Source organism: Penicillium coprophilum, assembly GCF_028826855.1.
Source record: "Penicillium coprophilum strain IBT 35676 chromosome Unknown utg000007l_segment0_segment0, whole genome shotgun sequence".
Taxonomy (NCBI): domain Eukaryota; kingdom Fungi; phylum Ascomycota; class Eurotiomycetes; order Eurotiales; family Aspergillaceae; genus Penicillium; species Penicillium coprophilum.
Genome location: NW_026622726.1, coordinates 577360 through 596038, shown reverse-complemented (window position 1 = coordinate 596038; position 18679 = coordinate 577360). Strand labels below are relative to the sequence as shown.

Below are 18679 nucleotides of genomic sequence, written 5' to 3'. Positions count from 1 at the left end.
CTATAATCTATATAAAAGGAGATCTCTAAATAAGATCCCTATTAGTGTTTAAATAGTAAAAAAAGACTCACTTTTACGCGGAAATAGTGGATATAGCTTGATTTTTCGAACTAGATCTAGTCGGACGAATATTCCGTTTAACGAATATCTAATTCTAGTATAAAATAGGCCTAGAGATTCTAATCTAAGACCTATCGGCGTAAACTTATAAACCTTAAGGTTTATATAAAGGATATTACGTAAATAGTATAGGCTAGGATCTAGCTTAGTGGGTATATAAAGTTAGTGGTTATAGAACAGGAGAGATAAGGTATTAGGAATAGCTATATAGTAAATTCCTATCTTAATACTCTTAAAGAAGGCCTTCTCCTAATCTATACACCTAGAACTATCTTCTAGTAAGATAATACCTATATATATACTATAGGTATTGTGGGAGAGTGGTTTGAATAATATAGGGTATATATCGAGGATTAGCCTCTATATTTACCTGATCTTAGCCCTATTAAGCCTTGCTGGTGGATGCTAAAGGTCAAATTATTAAATATATACCCCGAATTGATAGAAATGGGTAGGAGTGGAGAGGATTGGATATATTTTAAGAGAGCTATATACGCTGTATAGGATACACTTGATTAGGGTGTAATTGACAATTTAATTCGCTCTGTGCCTAGGAGATTGCTTGCTACGCGCAAAGCAAAGGGGTATTATACTAAATATTAAATGCATTAAATTCATTGGCTATTTCTCTATCTATTGATATTAAAATTAATATATATTTACTATATTGGTGGTGTAAAATATATAGTTGAATGTAGTGATATATATTTGATGGGGTGCGGGTAAAAACCGACTGTCGCAGGACTTTTGGTCATAGAGTGTAGGTGCAAGGTGGTAAATCTATGGAAAGTACACATGGGACCTTCTTGTAGCCCTGAAGGGATCTGTTGGCAATCCAAGATAATCCAAAGAATAGCTCAACTGCGTAACTCTATCTCTCATTATTCACTGAAATTCAATATGTCTCATCTTCTAACGCCAATTATATCACCACCTGGAGGCCCGTTTCTTATCTTTTCGAGTCTCTCCTCCGTTGATTGAAACAATCGCGGGATACCAGCGTCTGCAAACTCGATCCCATTCTGGACCATTTTGGCGACTCCGAGCGCAGACAAGAATGCTAGAGGCATCCCATGACCATTGAACCCCGCGAGTACATACTGGCCGTTCTCTCCAGGGACGGGGCCAACATGGGGTTGAGAATCCCAACTATACCCCATGATACCGGTCCAGACTTTCTCCACTTGTGCTCTGCTATTTTCCCAGCCATTGAAGAATCGCTGCATATAACCATTGTAATGGTCTTTGACTTCTTCAATGAAAGTTGAATCGTCCACGGTGTCATACCATGAGCTCAAAGCAGAATGATATCGCGAGTTGGCTCCACCGACAACAATGCTACCGTCGGCACGAGGGATGAGGTACGAAACAACATTGTCCTCTTCACGGACTATGTAGGAGTTGTTCAGCAGAGGAGCTTTTGTGTCCCCAGGGACCGCAATATGAGTACACAGTCCTTTGCAGGGAACGATGGCTTCGCGGTACTGTGGAAGAAGGCCCGAGATATAGGCATTGTTTGCGTACACAACCTTCCTGGCGAGTGTCGTGCCTCGCGGCGTTGTAACAATAAAGTCGCCCGAAGGCTGCTGTCTGACGGACGTCACTGGAGTGTGCGTCTGGAGGTTGACCCTCCCAGTGTCAAGAATTGAGGCAGTCAGATGGAGAATAAGTTTGTACGGCCACAGAGTTCCTGCCGTGAAGGAAGCGCATGCTTTCGCACCTTTGACGCCCGAGATACCCTCCGCGTCCTTGCCAAGTACAAAGAAGACATCCTTCATGTACTCCAGATCACGGGATACCAAGGTGTCATACAGCTTCTTGGCCTTTTGGGCAGCTTCTTCGTTGGACCATACATCAATAGACCTTGTGAGAGTGAAGTCACAATCGATTTTCTCTTTTTCAACCAAGGATTTTATGGCCTGTATATGTGCGATTTCAAACTCAATCACTTCCAACGCGCGCTCAATTCCCCCTCGGTCGATGGCTCTGGTCATGGGGGTGTACATATCAGGCCTTAGATGGCCACCATTGCGTCCTGTCGCGCCCGAGCAAACACCCCGTGCTTCCAGGATTGTGATGGAGGATTTTTCATCGCTGGCCTCCCCTTTGACCAAATGGTACGCCGTGCTGACTCCTGCATATCCAGCGCCTATAATAACAATATCACTCGACACTGGAAGTTCCTCTGTGGTCCGATGATCGTGTAATTCGTGAATATCTCGATGCCAAAACGGCACAGTTGCATTTTTGATAGGCTGTCGGGATGTATCGAGTGTGGCGTTTGGAGACATAGTAAGCGAAGTGAGATCGATTGCTGTTGTTTGGTCTCGGAGAGCTTTCGCTGTTTGACAGGTCAGGCTAGACCTGCTTCGTCGACTATAAGTAATGGCAGAGATTCTGATTCTCAATATTCGATGATAGTTTCGCAGATGGAACGAAAGAAGATGAACAACTCCGATCTTTCGGTATTCAGTGACAACCGGGCAGCCCCATGAAACTCCGTGATCTGCCCTTATCAACCCCACAACCCCCGAGGCACCCGGCGTGACCCACTCCGACGGACCCCAAAAAGCACTCCGAAGCCCCCAGGCTCCCGGGGCTATCTTATCAGGCGATTAACCAGGCATGATCAAAAGCTACATGTGCTTGCATTTAAGATCGAGGCATTGGAGATGTCAATCCATTGAGATTGCTTGGCTCAAGCCAACCACCCTGAGTCCAATCAAGGGTGTTCAGCCAATCCATATCGTTGAATGTGTTTATCCCAGGGCCAATATCATGCTCCCTGCCAGTCGCAGGTAGACGTTCCTCTGAGGACTGCCGATCTTGCGAGCCACAATCCCTATGGGACTGATGTTCACCTAGCATCTCTTGCGTGTTAACGCTACACGACGACTGGAAAGAATCAAACACGGCGTCAATGATTCTTTGGAGGACCGTTTTGAATTTTTTGCTAAGCTGCGCATTGTTATCCGTTGGCCGTATCCAGTCCAGTAATGCTTTGAACATAATCAGACTCTGGATGACTTCCGACCGCGCGAGACTAACACAGTCGCGAGCGGCCGTGGATGGAAGCTTGCAGGATGGCGCAGGCGGTACGAGCTTACTTGCTCGTAGAAGTTCGACGCATAAAATTCCCGCACAGGGCATTCCGTATGATACGGCCTAGATCAATATTAGCTATTGTTGTATTTTCAATGAAAATAGCCAGATAAGATCGCCATGAACTTACAATCCAGTCAAATGCATGGTGGAATTCCTGTAGCCGATCGCGATTAAGCCAGAGAGACAGGATAACGGACATGGTCTCTTGAGCGATATTGAACAAATCTTGCCCACCACTGAATTGCCGCGATACAAGTAGGCGCTGGAGGAGAAAGTGACATTGCAATACATCAAGCTGTATGCGCGTGGTAATGTAGACTTCATGAGCGCTGCGTTCATGGGATCGTGAGGTTGACTTCAGAGGCCATTCAGAATTCCCCTGGTATCGAATGTGCGGAGGATATGAAGCGACTATCATCCACAACTGAGCTTTTAAATCTCTGCAGGATAATTCAGGTTAGTGAGGTCTATGCAATATTTTCCAAGTAACGCACTCTACTTGGGATTTGGTGAATGTCGAATTGACGCTTAGAGTCAGTTCCAAAATTCCCTCCCGGATAGGACTAAGCATGGCTAGTGCTCGAAGCCAGGTTGTAGTGAATATGTGGCCACCTGTGTTCCAGCCATTCGAGTCAAGTTTTGCAATAGCCGCAGTTAGTCTTTCTTGGCCCCCATACACATCTTCCTCGCATAAATCGAGTGGCAGAGGGCACTGGCAGTAGCGATTACTGAGCATCGGTGGTCGGGCATTGAACAAACTATGAGATTTGTCATAGTAATACATAGACGAAGCGAGTGATGCTCGGTGTTGAGAAAACGGCGTCACTTCCCGCGTAGGGGTGAATCGGTGCATTCCTGCACTTATAAACGCACTGCGGACAGTCCCGTAGTCGACTCGTAAACGGTCACCTATGCTGAAATGAGCTCGATTCTGCAATATAAGAGCTTCTCTCGATATTGGTGACTCACTTTCGTCACTGATTAGTATGCTTTGTAGTCTAGTGCTATCCTTCATGCAAATAACCATAATATCACTGATTTCAAAGTTTCCTTCGCACAGCCTTATACAGGCAGCAGCACACTCTCTCATCCTGTCTGCGGCAGTGGTGCGATCCCGTCCGTGCTGCTCAGGCAGATCAAATACAGGGTCCCATTCTTGTTTACATCTGAATGCGATTCCGGCCCAACTGAAAAGGAATCCGATCATTTCCCATCGGAGATTGGGTCCACCAAACCAGTTCAACCAGGAAACATGGTCGGAATTGCTGACCATATTGCAGTCAGGTATCGAGCGAGGTCGTTTTTGGTTGAGAAACAAATCATTCGCCACTCTCAATGCTGATTCGCGTGTCCGTAGCTCGCCTAGCTCACTAGGGTATTCGGTCCATACTTGTTTCAGGCATTGCTGGATCATGGTGGGGGACAGCCATACATCATAGACATGGTGGATTTCTGTCATCAGTATGTCAAATGTACGAGCAGTTGGAAAGTTGAGCAGTGTTCTAACAGCCAGTTCGACGCGAGACCTGGCCGTTACGTCGGGCTCTCGACCTGGCTCGTGGTGAGTGGAGTCTGCAGTATCAGGCATCACTGCGCCAAAGCTATCTTGGTTTTCAACAAAGACAGCAGAGAAGCGAGTCGTCTCGTGTTGGCCCAGGTCCTCTTGGAATAGCATGTTCCGTTTCGATGCGGTAGAACCGGCTGTAAGCCTCGAACTCGCAGCGGGGCTCGGATCCACAGGAGCAAGAGAGATTGCTGTCCCGACCGAAGAGTCAGTAGGAACCTGGAAGGTGCTAGAGACATTTCGGGTAGTCAATAGATCTGCAGGCAGCGTCGTATCGAGCTGTATGGGCGTGTGGGAGGCCGGAGCGCGGCGCTTGGTCATAGGAGCAGGGTGATAAATGCACTCCAGGCTGCGAAGGACACAACGTGAACACTTTGGACTTGCATGATCACATCGAATCTTGGACTTGCGACATGGTTCGCAGGCTTGTGGTTGGCCATTATGGCGTTTTCTCGGTTCTGCGAGCATCGCGTCTCTTCTCAACAAGCGTAGTTCCCATTAAATAATGTTTACTAGCTCGGTGATCCATAAGAAATAATAGGCATTCTGGGCAATGGTCAAGTACAATCCATGTGCAAAGGCGAAATGAGCCCCTAGGGTAGAGGATTTTACCATCGCCCAACATTGGGAGGCCATTGAGTGGATTAAGTAACGCGACGGCTCTATCGTGGCCGATAGGGAGATTAACGTATTTGTTCAGGGGGCCAATCATCGTATTGTGCCAAGCTCCTCACATAGACGTTGATGCGCTCCAGCCAGGGATAATTGTCCCTCAAAAAGTAAACGTTGAATACTGTTTAGATGGCGTACGGAATAGAAAAGTTCAATGCATGTCCCTATGCCCTTGGCTACATGAACTTGGTAGATTATCCATCAACGTCATTGTCAGTACGGAGTTTCCAGTCTACTCGAAATTCCCTAGCTGGGGGGCCATTTGTCAGACTTGAAGACAAAATGATCGCTAGCGAATCACAAAACCCACAAATGAGCCCGGATAGCAGGCCCATAGCCCAACCAGCAATGGGCGCTATGGATTCAAACTTAGAGGCTCAACTCAACCCACGACCCATTCATAGGGACCCATTTAGGAAGTTCAATTGGCGTCTTGTAATCGCTGTGTTCTGACCCTTCTACGCATTTTGAAGGGTCTTAGTATATATTTGAGAGTTGAAATTAACAAATTATTATCCATTTTGGATTCAAATAAAATCCGACCTGTAGAAGTCGAGGAATCGCGGAAATATTAGTATACATGTAGATATATATTTTAGATCGGCGTGGGAGTACTTCCACCTTCTCAGGGAATATCTGTATTTTACAATTCTTTAGATAGCGCGTTGTCTCGCATCTTTCAACGTGATTGATATATCTCAGCGTAAATCCACTACATACTGATTTGAATAATGAAATGATATCCTTAGATAAGGGCGAGAAACGGGGGGTATATATGTATTTAAAAAGTCGCGGTTTTAGAGTTTCGTGTTGTTTGGTGCTTTTAGGGCCCTAATGGACCCTATTCAATGCCCAGTGGGCTTTCACCTCAAGCCCATAGCCCCCGGTGGGCCTAAGGACCGGGCCAAAAACTCAGCCCATTGGCGGGTTGAATTGGGTTATGTGCTTTGCAGGCTTTGCGGAGCACTAAAAGTCGCTAATAGTTTCACACACCTTAAATTGCTAAGCGATCATCAAAGCCCTCCCACGAGGCCTGATAGTATGTGCCAGACTGAGCTGCTGACTTGTCGGGAAGGGCGAGGCTGCTCCTCCCACTGACCTGAGGAGACGACGGCTTGGGGCATTCATCGACCATGGTCAATGTCAGTAACTCTGTTCATACACTACGGTGAGCCTAGCATTCAATGCAGCAAGCCTATGGTATCTCGTTGAGAGTTTCGACTGCAATACGCAAGACTCCGTAGTCAAGATGTGTAGTACAAGATAGACTGCTCAATGCTTTCGCTCCATTTCCTCCAGGAAAGCTCTATGGCATCGGGCCCCGAGCCCGAGATATCCGAATACGATCGACTAGCCAAATGGGGAAAGTTCAACATCTTGGACCTCAAAGGCTTCAGCTTGTCACTAGCGTAAATAGCGTAACTAGTTTAATTAGCCCCATTTTGTAAGGCTACGTATTCTATGTTTGTATGTTTGTCATTGACTTCTCACTCCATTTTCCATCTCAACTCTGTTTCCAAATTACAAAACATGACCGCCAGTTCATTGCCCCTGAACGGCACCAGCCAAATGCCAATGAACGACGCCCTTAGGCGCAGAAATATCAATGACTCTGATCGGCACGAGACGACTGGAAATAGCCAAGTAAGCCCATCAGGCCCAGTAAAAACAACAAACCCTGCCTCGAACCCCAAAAAGCCGTTCTCTCTCCTCCGTCGTTGTGAGCGCTTCGCGCGTAAGCGCACCTGGACGATTCCACTAGCTCTCGTGCTGGCCTTCCTTTCAATGTACGCACTCAACCCGACCGAGTCGAATCCAATCTATCATTTCATATTCCTCTCTTACAAAGTGAAATCCTTGAATGGCGACCCAAATTCCCCCACGCAGTATGGCAAGGGTCTTTGGGACATAGCATTCGTGTCATTCTACGTGCTCGTGCTATCCTTCACGCGCGAATTCATCATGCAAGAAGTTCTCCGCCCTATAGCCGCCTCGCACATCAAGTCCCGAGGAAAGCAGACCCGTTTCATGGAACAGGCGTATACTGCTATGTACTTTGGATTCCTCGGTCCCGCAGGGTTGTATGTCATGCGCCAGACTCCGGTTTGGTATTTCAATACGCGTGGCATGTATGAACTCTTCCCTCACAGGACCCATGCAGCCGAGTTCAAATTTTACTACTTGTTTGAGGCGGCTTATTGGGCGCAACAGGCTATTGTAATGCTGCTGGGGATGGAGAAGCGGCGAAAGGACTTTATGGAGCTTGTTGCCCATCATATTGTGACACTGGCTCTTATTGCACTGAGCTATCGCTTCCACTTTACCTATATGGGAATCGCCGTTTATATCACACATGATATTAGTGATTTCTTCCTTGCCGTAAGTCGCATGTCTCCCACCTAAACCAGTTCTTTTGATTTCGACACAACCCGACATATTCAGGCCATCTATTGACAATTTCGCTAGGTTTCGAAATCTCTCCATTACCTCGCGCCAGACATAATGATCCCCTTCTACGCAACCTCGATCGGCGCGTGGATATATCTCCGCCACGTACTAAACCTTCGAATCCTGTATTCTCTCCTAACCGAGTTCCGAACTGTCGGGCCCTACGAGCTCAACTGGGAGACTCAACAGTACAAGTGCTGGATCTCGAATGTGATTACCTTTGGACTTCTGGCTGTACTCCAAGCTCTCAATCTATTCTGGCTGTATTGTCTGTTGCGCAGCGCTCTCAGGTTTCTCGTGACGGGTGAGAAGAAGGACGATCGCTCCGAGCCGGATGAGTCTGAAGTTGAGCAAGATGAATGCAAGGTTGTTGGAAGCTGTAATGGCCCTTCCCAGTCGAATTTGAATTGAATCGCGCAGTGGCAAGTTCCAGCATGCCAGTGAGCGGATTAGTGTTCCTTTGAAGGCTCATGATGCTCGCTAAAGTGATTGCAGCTCTAATTCTTTCTATGGGCGCACTTGCAGAAAGAGGTACTAGCTTCACCTTTCGTGTTAAGCATTGACTTCGCTATTCAATGACTTTGGACAGACATATCTGCTTAATCGATTAAATGCGCCATCTTGTGTCATTTATAATGGGGGTAGCATCTTTGAGTGTTGTTGTTCTCTATTGTCATTGTTGCTATTGCGCGGTTGTGATGGCTCAGGTCTTGCGATGAGGTGTACGATACTGCGATATATTTGGAGATAATAATCATAACGTGTATTTTAATTATGACCAATCGCATAGATCTTCCACCCCAAGGGGCCGTTTGTAATTGCGGGAAATTATATATGGTCAAGGCTATGCTTGCACTTCTTCACTCACGCCGCATATCGTGAGCAAGGCAAGTTAAACATTTTAAACTTCAGAGCTATGTGTGATGGGGTGTGATCTACAAAATGAGATTCAAACGTCTTGTATCACAATATAATCAAGAGAAGCGCAGTCCCTGGCTGGGATCCCAAGTCCCTGGTTGAGGGGCACGGGCAGGCTGGCTCGGGGCGGGTCTAGCTCCTGTGCTGGGCGCAGCATTCGGAGGGGCAGCAGCGGATCCGAATCGAATCCCCATTTCTGGGGCCCACATACCCGGCATACCCCCAGGCATGCTCGGAGTAGGAACAGAGGGTGGGGCTACAGGTGCGCGCATCGCTTGGGGCGCTGTGAGAGGAACTTCCGCCTCAGCTGGCCGTACGGTGGGTGGGGGTGGCTGTGATGGCGCTTGGTCGGGCTGCACAGGTGAGTAGGCAGAAGAGTGATGGCTTCGAGGTGGTTCCTCGGGTTGTTGGCGCAGGTGTGGCTGAGAGATACGCAGTGAGGCCATCGCTGTGGCATTGAAGATATCTCTGAGTCGGTAAATGTAATGTTAGCGACCTCGAGATGATCATTTGGTTTAGTGATGGGTGAGAAAACATACGCTTCCAGCTGGCTTGCCTCCATGCGACGCTGGTGGACAAAAGCCTTTGCGTCGTCGCGGAACCGGGCTACAATCTTTGCAAGGTCATTGTAGAACTTGCGCCCAACATCAAGGTTGGAAATGATCTCCTTATACTTCAGGTATCCATTTTCCAGATCCTGAAGGGCCGCTTCTCGTTCCTTCGTCGATGCATCGCCCTTGTGAGACCCAGTAAATGCCCGGTTGGCTTCTCGGACCTGGTCGGAAAGATGATCTTGCTCTCTCCGCTCCTGGGCCAGAGTTTCACGGTCTGAATCATACAGCTTCAGCTGCTTCTCAAACAAATCCTCAAACTGGCTTGCCTGGATAGGCTGCATGGGGAATTCTCGCTCCAGTCGAGCTGTCTGTGCTAAAAGTGCCGGGTCTAAATGCAGTCCGTTAGTAGATTACAAGACTGATGAGGAAAAACACGTACGAATATCATCCGCACGAGCTTTTTCCTTCAACGATTGAATTCGCCGCTTCCGCCGATTTTCCATTCGAGTGACCTCGCTCAAACAACCGCGCAAACGGTTAGCCTCGCGCTCAACCTCGGGTGGAATCACGACCCTCCGGCTACTAGGTACAAAGGATTCCAAGTCCCGATTTGTGCCAGTGAGAACCATGAAGACAGAACGTGAATCTCGCAGTTTGCGCTGGACGAGGTCATCACTGCCTTGGGCGGAGGTGAAATATCCCTCTATTTCGGTCAAGCTCTTGTAGAGCTTAGGTGCGGCGGTTTCTGAGGTCGGGCGGGTCCAGCGATCAGTGCCGTACTTATGCCGAGCTGCTAGGTCTTCGTCCTTCTCGGCTGCTAGAAGCTCAACACCTTCATTATAAACAGTCAGATCATTGCCTTTCACTCTGGCGGTGTCATCAATAGACCGGTGCAAGCGATTGAGGCCGTCTTGTTGACGCATTTCCTCTGCGTGCGACACAAGCATTGGTGGGAGACCTAATGGTTTCTCGAGCGCTTGTAATGACCCTGGCAAATTGAGCGATGAAAGCAAGCTGAGAAGTGATGTTAGCACCCTTTCCCCCAACATCCTTTCTGTTTCCGTTGAATACATACTCTCGCAACTTGTCGGTCATTGACTCTAGCTCTCCAATGAGAGTATCATTGACCAGTCGGTCTCGACGATCAGTGTAAATACTGGCGGCAATGTGAACTGCATATGGGACCAACTTTGAGAACAATGGCTGGCCCAACGGTCCATTATCGCCAAGCATGGAGATCGCATCAGTAACCTGCGAAGGTGCTTTCGCAAGGACCATGCTGACACGCTCGATAGTCTTGAGCTCAGACTTGGGCGGCACGGGATTGATGTAAATAATATCATTATCCTTCTCGGCGCGCTTGAGGTCTTCCCCGACACGGCCCTTCAACCCAGTCAAGTCACCAAGTACAGTCCGATTGATCCAACGCTGCTCTTTCAACCCTTCGTTGACACAGAGCAAAGAATCTCGTAGCCGGGCAACCTCCTCCCCATATTTGCGCTTCTCTAGGCAGTCAAGGGCCTGTCGAAACTGAGCAGCAGCGGCAAAGTGGTGATGCTTTGCAGTCATATGGTGGATCCAGTCGGTGCCGATTGCATTAGATTTAACAGCCAAGTCACCTGCATCGCCATAGAAGTCGGACACCTTAGCAGCCAGTTTTGCAATAGATACATCTTTCAGTCCATCTTTAACAGCTTTCTGCCAGAAGCATTCTTGGCCCTGTCCGAGCAAAAGAAGCTCCAAACTCTGCAGGGTCATTTCGTCCATGTCCTCTGGTGGCGACGTGCGAAGGTCTGGAATGATATCTGTTCGGAGATGGCTCAATACTCCAGCAGCGGAGCAGAGGTAATTGCACGCCTGCTTCAGTCCATCTGCGGTAGTTCGGTTGGTCGCGTATGCAAGCTGGGAGTATAATGCGGCGAGATTGAAGAGGACATTCGCTAATTCAAAGCGCAAATTATTTTGTGAGACTAAAAAAAAATTTAGTCTTGTTAGTCTTGTATCCGGACTCATGCAAAGTATCCCCCCAGAGACCAACTCACCTGGCCGCGAAGCATTGAAACCAAACGCCGGATACCACGAAAAGTCCACTCCGACCTATATAGAGCGCCAACTATCAGCTCTCAATACCGAACCAAAGAGCATGAACCTAGGAAGAGCGGCGCACATCAATTGGGAACTTTCCGCTCATCCATTTCAACTGAGCCGCGTATGTGACCAGGCAACTGATACCACTGAAATGGGGTTCCTGAACATTGACAGCCTCGGATCGTAGGCGATCAATGATCATAAGATCTTCCGCAAACATATCTGGGCGCTGATCATATTTGGAGGAGATGTACTGGGTGATCGCTTCGGAAAGCGAGACGGGATGGGAGCGCCGGAACGGGAGTTGGAGGATATTACTGGGGAAATGAGCCCGAAGACCGAGTCAGTGTCCTTGCTATCTTTTTTGACATGCTCGCATACTCGTGGGGATACTCACGACGCCATTTTGGCTCGAGGCGGGGGTGTGGAAGGCTCCGTTTGTTTTGACGACGGGAAGTTGAACCCCACCGGCCAACAGGATGACGTTTGATGGCCTGAGGCATAATTTGAGCCCACTTACAAACAGGACGCAGTTCACCTGACCTGTGTGCCGTTAGTTCATCTGACCGGTGTCCCGCCTAAATCACGTGGTTCCATCTTATCTAGGTATACACATCTCGAGATAAACTCCCTTGCTGTCTTGACCTTTGCTTACCCCTATACTGTACTGTAGAATTAGAAATCAGTTTTAACTCCACACTCTTGCGATTTTTTCCTACTTGATGTAATCCTAAAAAGGTGGAGGATACAAGTAGCAGGTTGAACCGAATTGAATAGGACACACCTCTACACTTCTCTGAATTGACTCCTTGGGCAGTAGACCTGGGGTTTCTCGTATGCATAGTTGGGTATAATCGACCTGTATGCCCTTGAGCATACTGCCTTGTGTATTCAGTATGTTTAATTGAAGGGGGAAATCGGCCGCACGTGGGTCACCGCATAATGATGCGTAATGACTTTTCCATGGGGTCATCCACCACACCAAACGTCATCAACAATTTGTTTCGCTGACGCTCCTACTGGCTAGACGGTTCGATGTAAACTCAGCGGAATCTGTTGTTTGGTTATATCTTTCGCAACTGAGCCCTGAGGATTCAACACATGTGGGGCTCGGCGGCATAGAGCATTCACACCCAGCCTTTTCATACCATTCAGGCGGGTAGTCTAGCATAGGTTAAGCGGGTATGGGGAGAAAATCCGTTGAATGTATTGGTGTTATTTGGGGTGATGTTGACGTTTTGTTTCGACTGAAAGTAGGTGAGCATTAACCGAAAGCCCCTTGGAGCTCCCGGATACTTACAATGGATACTTTTGGATATTCCCCCACGCATATAGGATAGCCTCTTTCTACGCCATTCCATGATCTAACAAAGAATCCACGGAATCTAAGAGGAGAGAATTGAAGCTTCCATCTTTTCCGTCGAATATCCACTGTATACAGAATTCGAACAATCTTAGATAGAAGCCCGCAGATGCCCAATCAATAAGGCATAACGAGCCATCTTCCTGCCATATGATGTTATGAGGTGTAATACCCAGATGATAGAGGACGAGGTCACAGCCCTGTAAATCCAAATTCGGGTTATACGCGAAAAGCCGGCTATTAAACCACTCCTCAATCCGGCTAAGACTGTCGGAAACCAGGTCTTCTGTTTCAGGGAATAGAAGGCCACGACAAGCGCCTCCGTACAGCGATCTAGGGATATTATACTATAAAGTTGCGAAATGGCGAAGCACGCTAGCAACCCTCTGTATAGCGCTAACGTCGTCCAAAGGATCGATAACCTTTCCTTCTATAAATTCCATCACAATATAACCCCAGCCTTACTCGTCAGTAAAGAAATCATACACCTATGGGATGCGAGCTATGCGGCTGTCGACAAGTTCATACGCTATCCTTTGATTTTTAAATTCTTCTCTTGTCATATCTGGGCCGCTTTTAACGACTAGATGATCAGGGATTCTGATGATTCGTTTGCCGTATTGGCTAACAATATTGCTAGGCAACGGATTTTTGCAAGAAGTGATCACTAAGGCTCGTCGCGAGTCTTTGGGAAGTGACATTCTTTAAGAATGAAAGACTGGTTGGGAAGTTGGGTAGTTAGTTGGGTAGTTAGTTAGTTACCTAGGTAGACAGGGGGTGTTGATCCCTGCACCCCAATTACTCCGTAGTTAGTTAGAAAGCTTTTGATGACATAAGTTAGGTGGGGGCAATTCCAAGATTGCTCAGATCATATTAGCCAGCCAGTCAACCGAGTCTTAATCACTAACTGGTCCAATCAATAGCCATGTCATCCATGGATGTTCCTGGGAGCCTGTTCGAATTTTCGAGGCCGTGCAGTCTATGTTCGTTACTGCCCAATCAGTAAATCTAGTATGTGAGCTGCAAGATTATCCAGGTGCTCGAATACAAGTCTTATTAGCCGATACCCGTATGGGCTCCTCGCTGTGCTATTTTGGGCATTATAGATATAAGGATTTGCTCCCTACAAATGCACCTTGGCTGCCAGGCCTCCTCTGGCGTATAAATAGCCACTTACCCCGCCCGCTTCAAGAGAGATATCGTCTTGACGCCCACAATATATTGAATCTATACTGCTCCGCTATTCTCTATTATATCTCGCACTGCAACTTGGTCTAATACTGGTTTTGTTGTGATAACTCCCGACGACCACGCACAAACTGCCATGTCCTCAGAGCATCGTACGTTACGATGTCCAGTAACTTGAGAATGCATCCGACTTACCATTTGTTAGCGTATCGCCGTCTGAAAGTGCCTAGTGAAGCACCGTTCAAGTTAGGACCTTCACCAGGAAAAGGATGGGGGCTTTCGCAACACGACGCATTGTCCGAGGATCTCTCATTATGAGCGAAAAGCCAATCTTCGTGATCCGGATGCCACATACAGAAATCACAGATGATCATGTTGCTATGGCCTTTCAACGAATTCCACCAAGCCAAAAAGCACAGTTCCTACTACTTCGCGACAATGGGTCAACTCGGTTTACAAGTATGAATGACGTTCTTGCGGAAAACTCGTTCAACATCGCAAATTCAGACCACGGCGAGCCTGAAGCTCACGGTCTTTTCCTCCTTCACTCGCGCTTCAACCATTCTTGTGTACCCAACTCAAATATTCCAAACATCAGCGGAGAAATCATGTCAAGCTTTGCAACCAAGGACATAGAGGTTGGCGAGGAGATCAATCTCTGTTACAATCCAGATTTCAACTGCAAGACTAGATATGAGCGTCATCAGGCTCTAGGATTTGCATGCGAATGCGTGGCGTGTCTTCCGGGCACGCCTTTCCAACAAGTTAGCGATATTCGTCGGCGATTGATTCGAGGGCTTCAATATCTCACGCATGGCGCGGACTTGGATGGGCAGAGACAGATGTCGCGTTCGATTATTGTCGACCCTAAGCTAAAAATGATGGCAGAAACCTTCAGCATACCTCTGTCATCGAGATTGGTTTATTTACTCCTGTCCTTTTTTTTCCTTGAAGAGGAGGGATTACTAAGTGATTTCAGGGAAGCAAGGCTAAGACCGAGCCTAGTCAAGACGGTGCGCTTGTTTAAGTCAGAAACCAATCGACGAATTGCATTACAAGCGATGGAACAAAAGACCTGGCTACAGAGATTGCAAGTGGGGTTCGGGCTATATGGCCGAGAAGATGCTGCCGATTATGAAGTTACTCTAGCGCTACGACGATTGCGCCAATTTTTGTAATGCTTTTCTTTCTCGCTTATCACTTTGAGCTGTAACATTTCATATGATTATTTGCTGGAAATGAGCTTCGGGCTCATTCATATGTGTATGTGGGTAATAGATACGAAAAAAGAGATCAATGTTCACGCACAATGGCAAAGAAAATGTTCAAAAGGTGGACCGCCGTTTCATCCTATCATGATCGCCATGGCCATATCAACTGGTAGTTTAGTTCGGCAACTCATCGATACGCATCCTAATGTATTCGAAGATGCTGAGCAGGATCATGTTGTTGACTCCGGTCCGGATAAGAATGATCGACAGACCTTTGTACATGCTTGATTTGGCGACAGCCTGCGAAGCCTCACCAATCTCGCTGGATTTCCCTAACAAGACACTTTGTGCACGAGTCTTGCGAGTGTCGAGGGGATAAGTCTGTGAGATTCAGGTTAGTGGATATTCGTCATAATACGGGGTATCGGCCTGATCACATACGCAGAACCACGGCACAGTGCTACAGATGGCGCCAGCGATCATAGGTGCCCCAAACGGATTTTTGTCTTGACCCAACTCTTTGGCTGCTACTTGCTTCACAGTCTCGTAAACACTAAAGTATAGTCCCGAGCCTACAGTGTCACGTAATGCATGCAGGCGGAAACCGGTGTAAAGGCCCCAGAATCCATGTCGCAGATATATCTGCTTGATAGCCTGTATCGTCCCCAAGCGGGGCTTGTGGCGCAGGGATTGGTCTCGTACTGCGTCTGGGGCAGCCATCGCGCGGTTCGACACCAGAACTGAGGTCTGGACCACATTCTTCGCCAGCTCAAAGGGGCCTGGTTTAACGTCAGTCCCTCGCTTTCCACTCTTTCATATGATGAATATAAACATACAAGCGATGGGCGATGCGACCAAACCGGCGGCAAGACCCGCAGCGGTAAAAGTGAGCACACCTGTCACGGTGGGGGTACTTCCAGGAGTTTTATAGTGGTCCAAAGGGTTAGAGCCGGTTACGCGCTCGACGTTATCGGCGATCATGTCCTTGAAGGCATTGTACACGGTAAAGTTGACAACACGGACTACCGTAACACTAGCCAAGGGTGGAAGTGCGCCTATGTGGCGGTCAGTCGATCCTTCAACTACCGATTTATGGATACAGACTTACCAGCTACATATCCTCGAGGACCTTCGGTGTGCCAGAGATAGCGAACACACTGCCATATGTTCTTGAAGTTGTGCCTTGGAAATTGATTAGCATGCTAATCCAATCTCTAAGGTCACGTAAAAGACATGTACTTACGTCTGCATCCGGGTCTTGACGTTCTCTAAAGGAGTCTGCCGAACGAGTTAGAAAGAATGAGCATTTTTGACATCCATTGAAATGTAGAGAGCTGGAAAGTTTTAGGATTTCAAAATAGTCCACAGGGTCAAAAACTCACCACCGCCAGCGTCGCACAAACGGTCGAGGCCCCCGAAGCCACCTGGGTTTTGTACTTTTTGAGGAGTCTGTTGCGTGTCGCCTCATCCATATTCCAAGCTTTGCGGTTTGGCATGGTGGCGGTTGTTGTGTGATCAGTTGACGAGGGTAATGGTGCATGTTCAGAACTGTTGTCTCTAGTCATCCCTGAACGTTCTCCATTTGCGGCAGCAAGGAATAAGTATGACAATATCTCTCCGGCCAGTCGTGGTAGAACGTTAGATCTGCTCGAACTATTGTACGTGCAGGCTGGGGAACCCGATGGAACGCAAAGCGGTCTCTCAGAACTCGAGCAGACCGTTCAGCGTCCCACAATTGTCCATTAAACGGGCCCGACCAACCCAGTTTTATCTTCAGTTCGTTCGAAAGTACCCCAGGAGCCTCTCTTCGTATAGATTGGTTTGTTTCGGTTCGTCTTTGCAGAGTGTGAGGATAAGTTCAATATTGGTGGCCAAAGCAATGACGCCCACGGCAATGGATGCAACCCCGCGTTAACGGATGGTAAGTAGGAGGTACGGTGCGGGATTGAGCGGGTCAAGCGATAGAAAGCAAATTCCCCTGCTGCAGACAGTCGGAATATGCTTCTCTAATATGTCTCGTCTATGGCAATGGGTTGTCGATATTGATCGGGAGCTGTGGGGAGGCCATTAGTATCAATTTGCGTCCTCGGGCTTCAAATAGCAGAACAGTACCGATTGAAATCTGCTCGGCTTGACAGAGAGACTTCTGTTATTCATACAGTATCCAGATAGAGGGTGAGCTTATGCTATGTGAAGAAAGAGGGAAGAGAGAAGAGGGTAGAATGGCATGTGGACCGAGCTTGAGTTGGATCCTCAAAGGGGTTTAGGGCCAAATAGAGTGACGTCGTCGTGAACAGCGGAGACACTGACAACTCCTAGTGCTTACCCCCGGATTACTTTTAAGAAGACATCCATGGGATCAGATAATCATGGCTTTCACGGTCTAATTTGTTTCCATCCTCTTATGCCAGGAAATTGATCATGCTATCCCCAGTTCTTGGCGCAGCACATCTGCCGGTCGCGGTCTATGCACAGTTTGATGCTTTTTTCTATTTCATGCAGAAACTGGCATCCGTTACAACAGTACGAAGCTGATCATAACGGATTAGATGGATCATAGTGATCTCTATGTCATGAAGGACAGTACTCCGTGATGGGGTTGGGTCCCACGTAGGGATTGGGCTCATTAGAAGCCACCAATCAATTGAATCTATCGAACCCATGGAATAATTGCAAACCAGATTCCAAGCTCAAATCAAACCACATTGTTCTGATATCGGAGAGACCGATCATTGAGCTTGAGCCACAATCCTGGTTTCATCATGCAACGTCCTTATTGCCGACTTTGTGCAGAATGTGGAGGATTAAGTGGTCGGATACGGGGTCTCCAGCTCGCATTACCACAATGAGCCACTAAGCCATTTGATTGTTTTTAATGGTATCATTGTAATATGGCACGTAGATTGGTTGCGACATTCAATTGTCTCTCTTGGGAAGGTTAGAAGTTAGGTTGGCTCGAATATGGCTCATATCACCATATCCACAGAAAAGTCAACCCATATCAACTTGTGTGATCTGCATGATTGACACTTTATTCCAACTGTGTTCCCAGCTCAACTAGATTGGGTATTGTTTGTGGATTGTGTGGGAGCACGGGAGTACGGAAGTAGTTACGGAGTACGGAGTACTCCGTACCTTTTGTCTTGTACGTCCTCTACTTTCACGTGAGAGTCAATGTCCATTTCCAGGAGTAAGGGACACATACTTTTTTTCCCTCTTGAAAATTCTCATACTCTATATCTCTATATCAACATCGAAAAATCTCAATCATCACAATATTATGTTAGTAAATTGTGTAGTGCCGCGGACGCACTTCCTCGGGACCTCGGTCTCTCCCCCGCAATTCCATATTGAGCTCCCCACATGTCCGGGGACTGGTTGCTATAAAGCCACCTTTCTCTAGCCGACCATGTAGCAGACTTACATCCAAATCTGTCAATATCTTAGA

The 18679-nt window shown here is 47.5% G+C and overlaps 6 protein-coding genes across 6 annotated transcripts; 2 read left to right on the top strand and 4 right to left on the bottom strand.

The window, feature by feature from the left end:
• Positions 1-1025: 1025 nt before the first annotated feature.
• N7500_010830 (FAD dependent oxidoreductase superfamily) lies at positions 1026-5110 on the bottom strand (the record flags this gene model as incomplete). The annotated part of the gene is made up of 5 exons (XM_056681968.1): positions 1026-2461; positions 2829-3285; positions 3353-3665; positions 3720-4134; positions 4195-5110. The coding sequence occupies 5 exons, from the start codon at positions 5108-5110 to the stop codon at positions 1026-1028; spliced, it is 3537 nt and encodes a 1178-aa protein (XP_056527377.1).
• A 1881-nt stretch (positions 5111-6991) lies between these two features.
• Positions 6992-8320, top strand: N7500_010829 (TRAM1-like protein; the record flags this gene model as incomplete). The annotated part of the gene is made up of 2 exons (XM_056681967.1): positions 6992-7840; positions 7928-8320. The coding sequence occupies 2 exons, from the start codon at positions 6992-6994 to the stop codon at positions 8318-8320; spliced, it is 1242 nt and encodes a 413-aa protein (XP_056527376.1).
• A 563-nt stretch (positions 8321-8883) lies between these two features.
• On the bottom strand, positions 8884-11874 carry N7500_010828 (putative pH signal transduction protein PalA; the record flags this gene model as incomplete). The annotated part of the gene is made up of 7 exons (XM_056681966.1): positions 8884-9295; positions 9367-9769; positions 9821-10395; positions 10457-11351; positions 11424-11478; positions 11549-11786; positions 11867-11874. The coding sequence occupies 7 exons, from the start codon at positions 11872-11874 to the stop codon at positions 8884-8886; spliced, it is 2586 nt and encodes an 861-aa protein (XP_056527375.1).
• A 942-nt stretch (positions 11875-12816) lies between these two features.
• Positions 12817-13275, bottom strand: N7500_010827 (uncharacterized protein; the record flags this gene model as incomplete). The annotated part of the gene is made up of 2 exons (XM_056681965.1): positions 12817-13179; positions 13207-13275. The coding sequence occupies 2 exons, from the start codon at positions 13273-13275 to the stop codon at positions 12817-12819; spliced, it is 432 nt and encodes a 143-aa protein (XP_056527374.1).
• Positions 13276-14334: 1059 nt separating this feature from the next.
• On the top strand, positions 14335-15198 carry N7500_010826 (SET domain-containing protein; the record flags this gene model as incomplete). Its single annotated transcript, XM_056681964.1, has 1 exon — positions 14335-15198. One exon carries the CDS (start codon positions 14335-14337, stop codon positions 15196-15198), a length of 864 nt encoding a protein of 287 aa, XP_056527373.1.
• Positions 15199-15405: 207 nt separating this feature from the next.
• Positions 15406-16796, bottom strand: N7500_010825 (putative mitochondrial carrier protein; the record flags this gene model as incomplete). Its single annotated transcript, XM_056681963.1, has 6 exons — positions 15406-15612; positions 15673-16010; positions 16068-16286; positions 16340-16413; positions 16475-16509; positions 16614-16796. 6 exons carry the CDS (start codon positions 16794-16796, stop codon positions 15406-15408), a joined length of 1056 nt encoding a protein of 351 aa, XP_056527372.1.
• Positions 16797-18679: the final 1883 nt, after the last annotated feature.